Raw genomic sequence first — 14,043 nt, forward strand, 5'->3', positions numbered from 1 at the left:
CGCTCGCCGGAGCCACTTAACGGGGGTGCCGAGCCGGATCCCAAACTATCAGATATTGATGGTCTATCCTGAAGGCCTTTAGCCGTGTTCTCAGATATTACACATAATCACAATCATTTCACACACGAGCATATCGTCCACTAATGCACAAAAATGTCTCACAATGTACGAGGAATGTCACTCATGACACCATTTACAACATCACACACTTGTCTCAGAAATGGTTTTCTGAATATTTCACAGAACCGGAATAGAACAAACTCCAAGGAATAAAGCCAGACACCAGGTTATATTTGTCCTTTTTATTTTTCACAATTCAGGACGGTATTGCACATCACCAGGGTGTATCTCTTATTACATTACTACATATTTTATTTATTGCTTCTAAATATAAGTTGGGCTTTTTTAAATAAAGACTATGGAGAACACAGACAACTACAATACTGACAGGAGAGAGAAGGTGAAGACCAGAATTCAGATCAGCCAGTAACCAGCCGTCTGCGGTAACAATTCTTAGTATGTTCTGTACATTTGTCAAATGACGGATGTGCACAGACGCCACTCAGTGATCCAGGATCCGAAGATTTCCAGACACTATTTTGTTTTCTAACACTGCTCCAGGAGGGATGTCGATCCTGTCACCGTGGTTTGCAATGATGATAACTGTGCCCTAAGAAGAAAGGAAGAGTTTATTATACTTGTTCCCGAGCTCAGATCTTGGTTCCGTCCTATTATGAGTCTGCTAGAGGTGTAAATCTTCTCACAATACAGGAGGATACGATTGCCACAGCCCATAGCATCATCTCTATCAGTGAACAGTCACTAGTCCTAACCAGATGAAGCTATATTAGTGATCTGATCTCTTGGAACGTGGCCATAACTACAGATGGTAGACATGGGAAGGACAATCCAAAAGACAGGTGGCAAGCACTGCCTGCTCCCCATGGTGCGCTCTGCTGCAGTCAAGGCAGCTGACACTCCAGTTACCATGTGTTCCTCATCTTACTTGCCTACATGGAACATAATAAATGGCATTACTGAGGGGTGACATGCCTAGACAGTCAGGGAACAGAAAATGTGATCATAATGAACATCAGAAATTAAAATGTCTAAATTTGACCATCAGTAGAACAGGCAAGCTCTCGTAGCAAAAAAATGTCATTAGGTAAACAGCAGCGTAGTTCGCTTTCCTAACGGGCGCTCCATTTGTGAGTTATTTGCTCAGTTCCATGCTTTCCGTTGTCCCACGTGACTGCACAGGCTCTAGTACTCAGAGACTGAGCGCCGACAGTAGTTTCTCTATCCAATTCCTATGAGACGGTGAATGTGTGCCGGGATTGTTTCTCTAACCCTTTAGCGAATGCACATGGTCTTTTCATAGCGGACGGACCTCAACAGCGAGGTCTTTTAGCGTCGCTGTAGAAAAGGCTTATGAGTGAGTTCTCATACTCTACAGGAGCTGTTTCTAACAGCTCCTGTACTTAGAACAGTCTCCTGAGTATGTCTGGGATTGGTGGAACCTCCAATGCTGGCGGTTTAACCCTGTAATGGTTATGGCCCATGACCGTGGCATGATCAAAGGGCATTCCCCTCTTCGATCAGGTCACCAGCAATAATTGACATGCAGCGGAACTAAAATTACACACCGCAGGTGAATTTCTGGACTGAATTTTTCCGCAGCGTGTGGATGACATTTCTTAAATCTCTCCCACTTTGCTGCTGCTGTATTCCGCTGCGTATTTTCAGTCCGCGATTCCGGACGGAAAATACGCAGCAATTCCGTTGTGTGGACAAGCCTTTACATGTGGATTTTGTCGCAGATCTTAAAGGACGAGTGTCACGGAAAAAATGTTTTTTAGATCAATTTGCTTTTAGTGCTTTATTAAAATAAAAAAAAATTTATTTGTGTGTTTGCGTTTTACTTTTTTTTATTTTTTCACTTTTTCTTCCCTATGGGGGCTGCCATTTTTTTTTTCCATCTCTGTATGTGTCGATTAACGACACATACAGACATGGAATACGGCACATACAGTCCCATAGTGAATGCGAACGGGGCCCGTTCCATTCACTATGCTGTACGCCGTCTGTGTGGGAACGGCGCATGCGCCATTTTCTTGTGGATCGGAAGTCACGGCCGGACAGTAAGATTACTACTTCCGGTCGCGGCTTCCGGACTTGTGCACTTGGAGCGGCGGCGGCAGGAGCAGGTAAGTTATTTCTGTGTATGTACGTGGTTTACTGTGTGTTTACGGCTGTATGTTAACCTACTACACTGTGTTTTAGCTCAAAAAATGGCGGCACACAGTGTAGGAGGTTTGACCGTTCAATCCCCTCCTTTCTCCCGGCACTAGCCAGGATAAAGGAGGGGGGATTCTGAGAGCTCACTAGAGCGAGTGTGTTTTCTCAAATTTTGCAGCATAAAGCAATGTGGTTGCTTTACCACAAGCAATGCTGCAATTTTGGGAATTGCTCCATCTAGTGACCAGCGCTGGGAAATGTTATAAATTAGAATCTAATTTATAATATTTCCTGACTCGTGAAAAAATTAGAACAATGTATCACCTATACACTAACTGTTTAACTAAAAAGAAAAAAAAATAATTTCTAGCGACACATTCCCTTTAATGTGGTATCAGACTCTGCATTGCGATGGTTGAAATTCACAGTGAAAAACGGCTGCATTTCTGCAATAGAAAACTTGCAGCATGCTCTGATTTCCGTGCAGAATTTTTTGCGTAAATGTGGATGGGGTTTTGAAATCTGCAGCAAATCCAGCAGGTCTGGACCCAGCCTAACACTCCTGTTACCTTTCCCCTCAGGCGCCAGGGCGTAACTACAATGTCTTCGCTTAGCTTTCTGCTCTTATAATAGTTGGTAAGATTATAAAGATTTTTTTTTTTTTGATGCCTATAGGCAATAAAGATCCAATGAATCAAACAATTAGCACAATATTGTAATGAATTAGTCACGTTGTGTATGTAAAGCCTTTCTTACAATAGCCCGATTGTTATTTTCTTACCAGTGAGCAGCAGTGACACTGCCCCATTACGATGCCACCTCTCCTTAGACAATGACGTCTTGTTTGTTTTTTAGTCTCATTATGCCTCCATTGTCCTTAATTACATCACCACTTTTCATCTTGAAAGGCGCATGATGCAACAATAGCACCTGACCGTGATGACAAGTGGAGCGTGATGAAAGGCTGAGCACAGCAAGACTGGGCTAAACGCTCTTTACACACCTTCAGTACAACATTTTTCCCAAAGGTCACATCTCCTGACACGGTGAGATGATCCAGCTCCAGCATATCCGGTATACTCTCAAACCTCTTCAAGTAGTCTTGTACCTAAAAATAAACAAAGAAATTAAGTCCCACTGCGCAAATGTCACAAAACTGGTGAAAAGCAGTAAAACACTTACATCATAGCGAAAAGCACGGCCACGCCTGACCGTACATCACGCCTCAACTACTATAGAGATGGAACATTTGTGATATTACAGCTGACACAGCACTCGCCCTCATGAGATAAAAGTGGAAAGGCAAACTAAAGCGTATACTAAACGAAGGGCACAGCTAAAATAAAATGGGAGATCCCACCAACCTCCATAGATCTCAGCAGCCCAGACTGTTCTTGCTCACCATTATGCGGAGCCCTTTCTATAGAATAGGAAGTTTTCTGGGGTACCATGAGGTATTATAGCTACACACTATACACAGAACTAGACAGGTGTATTTGAACTTAAAGTGAATGTCCATCCTTGAATAACATTTCCAAAATGATTAAAAAAAATTTGGTGCGGATTAATTTCTTCATATATCTTTATAGCAGTCAGAGCTTTGTTTTTCTGATACAGAGCTCCAAATCGAATTTTTAAAAAAAAAATAACATTCTGGCTCTCTCCGGCCACCACTGGAGGGAGCCAACGAGTGAACTGCGTACTGTTAGACATTGAACTCAATAAAACAGTGTGCAGCGAGCGCTTCCATGTTTCCTCTAGTGGCGTCTGTAGCCAGCATGTTAAACGGCCATAGGTGTTTTTACGGCGGACTTTATTCCGATGCAACTGCCTTATAACGGCGCTGCATCAAAATAACGAAACACAGCAGGGAGCAGTTAAATCTCCCTGCTCTCAGCTACCAGAGGTAAGGGGCTAGGAGCAGACCTGCTCGAACAGTGGGATCAAAATAAGTATCAACCTAGTCTATTTAACCCCTCAGATCCAGCGCTCAATAGCAAGCACAGCATCAAAGTGGCTTAGTAGGGAGGGGGCTCCCTCTCACCCCGCCGACCTGTATCTTCTATGCCAAAATGGTGCTATTAAAAAAATACAACTTGACCCGCAAAAAACAAGACCTTATACAGATATGTTGATGCCAAAATAAAAAAGTTATAGCTCTTTAAAAGACTATGGAAACACGTAAAAAATTGCTTTGTCATTAAGGTCCAAAATAGGCTGGTCACTAAGGGGTTAAAATGTATGTCTATGCAGGAGAGTTCTGACCAGCACATCATTTTGGACCTAAAAACGACAGGATGATAAAAGTTGGAGATTTACTTTATAGCTCCACTGTAACGAGACATTGATACAAAGTTCTATGAAATGGACAGAGGGCGCAGAATGCTCGGCACCACTGATTGGAGGGAAGACACGGACTGTCCTCAAGACCCGCTACAATGGGACTGTGGAAGCAGCAAGTAGAATTAGCCTATACCATCCTATAGTCTCCTGTAAGAAAACATATCCTGTCAACGGATACCATATTAACCTATGGATGAAAGATGCCAAAGTATGACTTCGCTTAACTGAAACATCATGAGTTTTTCAATCGCTTTTTATGACATATCTCTTAAACAGATCCCACAATAGTCTATGGGTGACGGGGTGTTCGGCATCAGCCACGGCTTCCATTGAATATATGTCGGGAGCTTTTCCTGGTGTATACGTTTAACACAGGAGAAAAACGCAGTGTGAACCGCACCTCAGACTGGTTCCTTGCTTACCTTGGTGAAGGAGCTTCCCAGCTTGACGAGGGGCACGGTGGGGAATTCCCTCTTCTCACTCATCGTCAGTGAACCTGCCATAAGGCTGTACAGGTTTGACATGACCAGGAGCAGATCAGATGTGGTTTTCACAGGCAAGAAACGACTGCGAGGAACATTGATACCCAGTGAATTCTCAAAACTCTTCACAGCGGCTCCCACGGCGGTCTCCAGCTGAATGACATTCAAGCCTCCATCCAGGGTCTGTAAGGACAATGGTAGCAGGAGATTTATTCCACACACAGCTCTCACCCCTGTATTACGTAGCATGGAAACTAAATAGAAACACAGGATGTCTAATAGTATACAATGAATAAACCAAAGTTTACCTTGGGGTTGACTATGATTTCCATGTCAATGGCATTAGCTTCTTGAAGTCTCTTGATCGCAGACAAGGATATCCACAAATTATTAGTATTGAAGATCTTAAATTTCGAGACCGATTTAAACTCATCCACGTGTGGCTTGGGCACCTGAGCAAATTCTACCAGCCGCAGCTTTCCTTCATACTGAGTGAGCGTACCACCCTAGAGGTGGGTAAAGGAAAGAAATATATACACGTGAGGTCCAGATCACAACATATAGAACAGTCACATTGTCATCTCGAACGCTACAAACTTACTATTTCTGTTTAATGCAAAAGGAAGGAAACGAAATAATAATCCATAATCCGTACCATTTACAGTAGTGGTGCCCACATGGCCAACCAGTTCCTGCTGCGGTCCAAGAGACCAAAACAGAGGAGTTCATAGATGTGTGTCCTTGGTCTAAAGTGGTGTTTAGACAGGAAGATTCCTCATAAAATGGATTAGAAGATTGCCACATAGAAACCATAACGAATAAAACACGCAAACGTCATTATAAAACATGTGAGCGGTTGTGGTTCTTAAGGAATCGGACGTCCTTGTTCACACATTTGCCTTCAGGAATTTTGAGGCAGTTTTTTGGTCTGCGTTTTTCGCCCACGGCCATTGAATATAATGCAAGAACCACAGGGGAAAAATGCTGAGAAACGAGCGTCGCAGCTTTTTTCCGCCTCCTAGTCATTTCAATGGGTGGTCAGAGGCGGAAACCGCAGCAAAAAAAAATAAAAAAACATGCCGCTTTTTATTTGGCCCGTGTAAAAGGACCTTTAGAAAACCAATGTCTTGTTGTGTTCTTAAAGGATATGTACACCTTAAAACAAAGATTTATTAAAAAAAGATTTGATTCAAAGTGATTTAAAACAATTTTTAAATGTACTTTTTAAGATACAGCGTCTACGCACAGCTTCTAGGATCCAGCTAAGAACGATTGTTGATGAACTTCGATGTGATTACCCGGATTCTGCGTGGCAGAGACCCACAGGAGCAGCTGTCACCGAAGCAGTCCGTTCAGCTGACCTGACAGAATCGGCTTTGACGGAAGTATACAGCTTCTATGTATACAGGATACATAGAAGCTGTATCTTAAAAAGTAAATTATTTTTTTTTAATATTTGTCAATTTAAAAAAATTGTTTTGAAACATTGATTTATTGAAAAAAAAATGGATTCAAAAGGGTGTACATGGCTGGAATAGTGAATTACATACAGGAACAAAGCAAATGAAATTTTATGCTACTTATTTATACCAAACAAGAAACCTTCCACAGCTACATCGAACGTTAGTCAAAGATCTGACTGTGATGGAATGTTTTGCCGTGCATTCATTATAGGAATATTCATCCACAGGGGAAATTATTGCTTGCCTGTTATTTACCATGGATATTACGTTACCAAGTGGCAACCAAGAAAGTTTGTATATATGAACGTTTCTGGTCAAAAATGTAATACCGAAGTGAATTGGGAGTGTCACACAAGAACGTAACGATAGGGAGTTGCCGGTTGCAGTTGCACCTAGGCATCCAACAGCCACGCTGCCCATATGTGTTTATTATCGCTGTATGGTGAAAGAACGGTGTTCATTATCTTTCAACTTGATTACCATGTCTTTTACCCCTGTGAGTGTGCAACAACCTTTTCATTGGACTATTTATTATACCTGTACTATCACATTCCAGTGTGTATTATTCCTGTACGGCGGCATCACTGTGTTTAGATATCATGAAGTGCATTATCCATGTTCTGTAACGTATCTATAAGAATTATTCCTGTGTAGTGACATCACATTGTGCATTTTCAAAGGCATAGTCAGGTGCAGTTGCACCTAGAACGGATGCCTCAAATAGCACAAAGATTCAAATGCCTCATAAGTCGATACCAGAATTATAAGTCACATGTAAAATTGGGGGGCCCTGTTATAGGTTGTGGATTGGGAGCGAAGGAGCTTCAAGTAACACCTCTAATAGCACAAGGGAAAGGGTGCAAAGTTGCCAAAAGCTTTGGATGTTACAGTGGACTGGATGCGGTCGTATACACTAGCGTCTTGTCACCACTGAATAGTGGTGACAGCCATAACAATGGCGCATCTACGTCCAACTTAAAGAGCTAATCCCAAATTGACAACCCCTACATATGGAGGTCAGAGGAAAAAAACCCTACCCACTACCACAAAGAGCCACTGCAAAAAGAAGCTTCCGTCTGTGGGGCAAGTCGCGACCACTCATTACATGTTTGCTCAGTCATTGATATAGGTGCCGTGTAATACTTCATTCCCCCTGCAGGGGAAATGGCTGTCTACCTGCAGTTTATCTAAGTTCACAGCAGCCAGATCCACAGCGATCACTTGATCACTGGGTAGGGGTCTTTTGTGAAGATCGGGACAACCAATTTAAGGCTTTCAATATACCTGTTGCAATATGGTACAAAGAAAGATTATTATTACGGTGTTTAAAATCGTAAATTGCACTAAAAGCATCCCCCATTCCGCTCGGACTTTTTCCTAGCTTAAGTAGATTAGTGATAGGTGTAGAGGACATTCACCTTGACATCCGCCCTTGTCTTGTCTGTAACCTCCATGACAAATTCACAACGCTTTCCATTTGGTGGATTCATGAGGTGATTGAGGATGTAGAGGTCCACCGTAGCTCCAAGATTATCAATATTAGAGACAAAGATATATTCTTTTCCTTCACCTATGAGTATGTCCAACAGTCCTGAATTGTAAAAGCTGGCATAGATATCACCGTGCCCAGGAGGGTACCAGGCATCAGCATTCTCCGCCGAATAGGACAAGTCCTTGGCTATCGGTAATAAGGATTCCTTATTGACTCTTGGGTATCTGAAAAAGGAAAAAAAAAAAGTCGATTTTGATTAGGAAACCGTTTCACCCCGATACAGCATTGAATGGGGGAAAAATCAAAAACAAACAAAACAGTAAAACATACATAGAGAATGTACAAAGCCTTTCAATGAAATATTACAGTACAGCATTGTCTTAGTAAATGGTATTGAAGTATAATAAGTTTGATTTAAAAAAAAAAACAAACAGTATTTAATCCTCATTTTAGAACAGTGGGTGGAGCCGTGACAATCATTCTTCTTACACCCTGGACCATGATGGGTTCAGAAAGGTTTGTGAATAGCACAGATACATTGTAAATTAGAGAACTATTTATTCCCCCTTTCAAGTTATAAAAACGATGACCCCCTAAGACAAACCTGAAACACAAGTACAAAAACCGGAACAATTGTTCCGTGGCCGTATCGGTGCTATACATGTAGCGGTGGTATTATCAGATGCGTAAAGTGTCAGACAGGTGGCGCCATTTCGGTACCAGCCTTGCATGTAACTAAGTAATTTGAATGTGGAGAGGTCACTGGAAATTGTTGCCTATGTCTAAAAAATGGTGGAGGGGGTTAAAACCAATAAAAGCAATGAGAAGCAATAATTAGAACTGTCCAACAATGGCAGCCACCACACCACTGCGCTGCCAAATTCTAAGCGATATTAAAGATATTTAGTTGCATGATCATTTTGACATATTTGACATGCAGAAAAAAATTCCCTTGAAATCCTTCTCATCACTAAGGCACCGCAAATATGGAAATTAATATTTCATGGACTGTATATATCATTAAAAATTTTTTAAAAAGATCCCAGGAAACATAAAAATTTAGATCAGCATCATTGTTAAACTAACCAGTATGGAATGTTTTGTTTTTTTAAATGTAATCCGGTTAGACTGGTGTGAGATAATACAGGTTTCTGGAGATCTGCTCCTAATTTCCTCTTTTGCAGTTTCGAGGACAGAACGTTCCAGGGTCCCAAAGCTAGAAGCAGGACAGTATGCAACACGCAGATCTCTGGACGGACATGGTGATAGAGGGTCATATGAAGAATGGGCTAGCTGAAGCCCACACCATAAAAGGGTCAAATCCCACTTTTAACTTGCACTTTGCTTGGTTTTCCACTGTACTGTACAGTCATTGACAAAAATAAAGTACAATGTGTCACCGCTATTAAATATGTAGTTTGCAAATCTTGCAGTAATTCTCATTACAGGGGGTTCTCTACTACGTTTGGTAACAGCAGCACAGCAGGGTGAGTAACAAGTTTCTCCATGTTTCTAATGTACTTCAAAGCCTATTAGGAGATGAACCTCGGTGTGTAAATTTAAGTTTCTAACCTACAAAATAAATAAAATCGTGCTCTATGCTGTTCATTAGCTTCATTCACTTGGAGATGAGTGGTTAGTATAATGTGAGCTGCCAATCTTGTAGATACAGTGACTGTGACCGAGCTGCACCTCCACTATATCTGTACCCATGCAAGTGACTGTAAAATCTCCCGCAATTACTGACCCATTCATTTCTATGGCCGACTGACACCTTTCCGTATATTTACATGAAGGTGCCAGTGCCGCAGAAACTTTCCGGAAAAAATAGGCCATGTCCTATTTTTTTTTTCTTTTACGTACCGTGCTCCTATACTTTACAACGGGAGCTTGGCCTGTAAAAATGGATGGCTGTCCGTGGCCGGCCGTGCCCATAATTACGGGTCGTAATTACAGGCGCGGTCGTGTGCATGTGACCTTAGGAAGAAGAAGATGTCTGCAGCATAAAATGCCTTGCAACAGTATTGCACACAAGAATCCAGCAGCGCTGTGACATTCTCTTTTACCAGGAGGTACGATTCAATCAATGTACTTTATTGGTGATTTTTTTTAATTTTTTTTTTTTTGTAGGCAAGCAATGTACACATTATTACATACAGAAATACGGAACGTCGTATAGGCTATGAATGGCAGTAATAGAATTAGATGGCGTTTATGCACGGAGCCCTCTCGTTTCTAAGCAGCAGAACGAGGAGGTTTCTCTCGTGTTTCAGCACAATGTAAATAGCTCAGCTTCCCAGAAAGCAAGTTTATAATAAATGACTTATGCCAAGGAATGTTGTAATGTCAATTGCAGCCTCACTGGGTTCTAAGAGTTAATAAAGAATACATTTAAGACATAATCCGAACGTCAGAACCACATTACTGCACCTGCTCTGATTGAAAGTGTGGATCTTCACCCGGCAGTGGCTGTACTTCTGCAGGATTTTCTTGGTGTCTTCATCAGTATTGAAGGAATTCATCAACACAAGAGGGACATCCGTATTGTAAGTTTTATTCAAGTGCTAAAACAGCAAGAATAGTGACCAAAAGTTATAAAATATATATAAAATTATTTTTTTCCCTATTTTTTGTTTATTCACACACACACACACACACACACACACACACACACACACACACCCCCCCCCAACTAACTGTAACTTTTTTTCATACAGCAGCACTGTATTATATCAACTCACAATGGGCATAAGGAACACTTAAAACGTGCAAATGTAGCAGAGCTGAATTTGTAATTTAAAGGGGTTTTCCAACCAATAAAAATTGTTGGCCTATCCGGAGGAGGATAGCAGGTCAGTAATCTTGTGCTCACCTCGATTTGTTTCACGGTAAGATCGAGGAAGGTGTTCTCATTCCGAACTCCTATCAGACTTTTTGGGCCCTTGCAGCCCATGCTGGTTCCCAGACCTCCATTAAGCTTGACGACGACCAGTTTGTTGAGGACCGATGTGATGTTGTCTGGTAGACCTCTGACCTTCATCTTCTCATACGGCTGAATCTAGAATATGGACAGAAAATGTTCATGTAAACATGAGTAACTGGTCAGAGCTGGTGGAACTAGAAGTCCACAATCACAAGGTTAAAAAAATAAAAATAAAGAGTCCTATCCCCTATGTACGGGCCAACCACCTGCGGGGCCATTCAGCCCAGGCACTCATATCACGAAGCGTTATGCATCTCTGTCACCTCTGATGCTGACCTATAGGGTATGTTCACACAGGTCGTAATTGGGACTGCAAAAGCCAACGCAAACTTCAAGGGAAACCTGCGCATTAACGCGCAGATTTTAACAGTGGATTTCCAGTTTGATATCCCGAGGATCCGCTCCATTCAATGGGGCTAAGCCGCACGTGGAATCCACAGACTTTTGAATTTAACCAACGGGAGGCGAATTTTGGTGCGAAAATCAGTGTGAAATCTGACCTTTATGAACATGGCCTTAGGGGACACTGTGACAAGTTGTACTGGACACTCCAGCTGTAGGACATCCCTAACTTTTAATCACTGCAAAAAGGAAAGGAAAACGATGAAGCAATTTGCAGGAAACGCAGGTGTGTGTCCGTATGTATGTTTACAACGTATCTATGTTGGCGTATTTGCAGCAGGGTATATATGTATAGAAGTGTATTAAATTGGTTAGTATATTTGAGTGTATGTGTATGTCATTTATGTGTATCTAACGATTGCCGAGGGGGGGGGGGGGGTCTTTAAGAATCCCCCATCTTTAAAGGGATTTGTGATTTTTTTTGTTACGCCACCTCCTATGTGATACTGTAATATAGACATTTTGATTTCTGATGCCTGGTGGTATATAATACGTTCAACAGGTTTCCCCTACAGATTACTGGACATCGGGACTCCCAGCAGTAGAACAACCTGCGATCATCTTATTGTGGGACATTCTCATTGCAATGTCACGTATCATAGAAACCAATTAAAAGGCACATTGTGAGGCACATGGGTGTAATTGAGGGGGATGTTTGGGGCAAGATGCAGTTTACTCCGATATCAAGGTCAGGACACCCACCTCCTGTTGTCCTACCTATGACCCTGCACACATTACGGTACTGCTGCAAGGCAACCTCCATGTCGTATGGCCAGGTTACAGATTACTTAGAGGGGTTGTCTTTTTTTAGAAAACACATTTTAATATAACCTCTGGAGAATTTTGAGTTAATAGAGGGGGTTTCTCTGTTCAGGACCCTCATCTCTTGGTCAAAGTGATGGGCGGTTACAAATAGTACCTCTTTCGATAAAAGACCTGTCTGTTCTGTCCTGCATTAAACAGACGACCCATTAATGTAAATGGACACAGTGTAATGTGTAATTTCCCCTGTGGTGGCGCTGCAGAAATACTGAACACTTAGGCCTCATGCACATGGCCGCAGCCGTATACATCGCCCGGATGGCCACAGAGTGTCATCCGTCGGCCTGCCGCAATCACTGACCATGCACACAAAACAGGTGCATTCATTGCAATGGTGCCGGACCACAATTGCAGACCGTAAAATGACTTGTCCAGGAGTTTTTGCGGGCCACAATTATGGCCCCCACACGGTCGTGAGTATGGATGGGCCCGTAGAAATTAATGGGTCAGCAATTCATCCGCACTTTTGCAGACTCAAAAACACGTTCGTGTGCATGAGGCCTTAATGCCACAGGATGTCAAATGTCAGATAGATGCAGGTCCCACCCCTGGGACCAGCACCTGCCTCCAGAACGGGGACCCCTAAACCCCGTTCAGCCACTCGGTGTTGTGGCTGAATGAGGTAAATTCCAACCATGAAAAATGTTAAATGGTCGTGAGTTACATAAACAGCGTAACTAGCTGAGCTACGCTGTTTCCGTAAGTCTCATAGAACTTAATGGTAGTTACGGAAATCGCGTAGCTCGCATGCTATGCTGCTTCTGTAACTGCCATTCACTACTATTGGAGTTACGGAAACAGCGTAGATCAGCTAGTTACGCTGTTTATGTAACTCACGACCATTTAACATTTTTCATGGTTGGAATTTACCTCATTCAGCCACAACACCGAGTGGCTGAACGGGGTTTAGGGGTCCCCGTTCTGGAGGCAGGTGCTGGTCCCAGGGGTGGGACCTGCATCTATCTGACATTTGACATCCTGTGGCATTAAGGCCTCATGCACACGAACGTGTTTTTGAGTCCGGAAAAGTGCGGATGAATTGCGGACCCATTAATTTCTACGAGCCCATCCATACTCACAACCGTGTGGGGGCCGTAAATGTCTTGTGGGAAAACCCCTTTAAGTTGCCATGTTGATGCTTAAGGCCCAGTTCAAATTGATTTTTTTACGGAGATTTTTGATGCGGAAACCGCGTCGGAATCAGCTGCAAAAAACATCCGAAATCACCTCCCATTGATTTCAAAGGGAGTCTGGAGGAGTTCTTTGCGCAGGGGCTTTTAGCTGCTCGCAGTAAAAAAAAGAGTGGCATACTCTTTCTTGCCGCAGTTAATGCCTCTGACCTCCCATTGAAATCAATGTGAGGCAGAGAAAGCATATTTCGCTGCATTCTTTTAATCGCGGCTCTCAAAGGTCGCTGGCGAAAAACGCCACGAATTTGCAGGCAGGTCAAAATCTGCCTCAAAATTAGATTTTGCTGCCTGGAAAAATAAAAACAACTGTGTGAACAGGGCCTAAGACAGTTTTATGTTAAAAACACAAGAAAACAAGAATATAAAAAGGAAATTAGACCGAGAAAGCGGCCGGTATAGAGAAGGTGGTTGGGAGTGAGCACAGCTCGTAGTCACACCAGAATCCCCCCCCCCCCCTTCATTCATGCACGACATAAAAAAAAGACCAAAAAACATTACCCCTCACCGTCGAGCGATGATGGGGGCGGGGTGGGGGTAGTAGGTTATGGGGATTAGCTCGTGTCAAGCATTATTTCCTAGGTTTTGAGTTTTCAAAATTATGTCATCAGCGTAGAAAATAACGTGCAGA

General features: G+C 42.5%; 1 protein-coding gene across 3 annotated transcripts in view; it reads right to left on the minus strand.

Moving 5' to 3' along the window:
- Positions 1-287: 287 nt before the first annotated feature.
- UGP2 (UDP-glucose pyrophosphorylase 2) overlaps positions 288-14,043 on the minus strand; it is a 73,827-nt gene continuing 60,071 nt past the window's right edge. For all 3 annotated transcript variants that reach the window (XM_075863140.1, XM_075863139.1, XM_075863141.1), the window contains exons 4-10: positions 10,891-11,076; positions 10,449-10,582; positions 7,945-8,242; positions 5,372-5,569; positions 5,004-5,246; positions 3,242-3,346; positions 288-670 (exon numbers count right to left, since the gene is read on the minus strand). In XM_075863140.1, coding sequence (XP_075719255.1) covers positions 563-670; positions 3,242-3,346; positions 5,004-5,246; positions 5,372-5,569; positions 7,945-8,242; positions 10,449-10,582; positions 10,891-11,076 — 1,272 coding nt within the window. In that variant the 3' untranslated portion in view covers positions 288-562. The remainder of the gene's footprint in view (positions 671-3,241; positions 3,347-5,003; positions 5,247-5,371; positions 5,570-7,944; positions 8,243-10,448; positions 10,583-10,890; positions 11,077-14,043) is intronic.

This window comes from Rhinoderma darwinii, chromosome 4, assembly GCF_050947455.1.
Source record: "Rhinoderma darwinii isolate aRhiDar2 chromosome 4, aRhiDar2.hap1, whole genome shotgun sequence".
NCBI classification, from domain to species: Eukaryota; Metazoa; Chordata; class Amphibia; order Anura; family Rhinodermatidae; genus Rhinoderma; species Rhinoderma darwinii.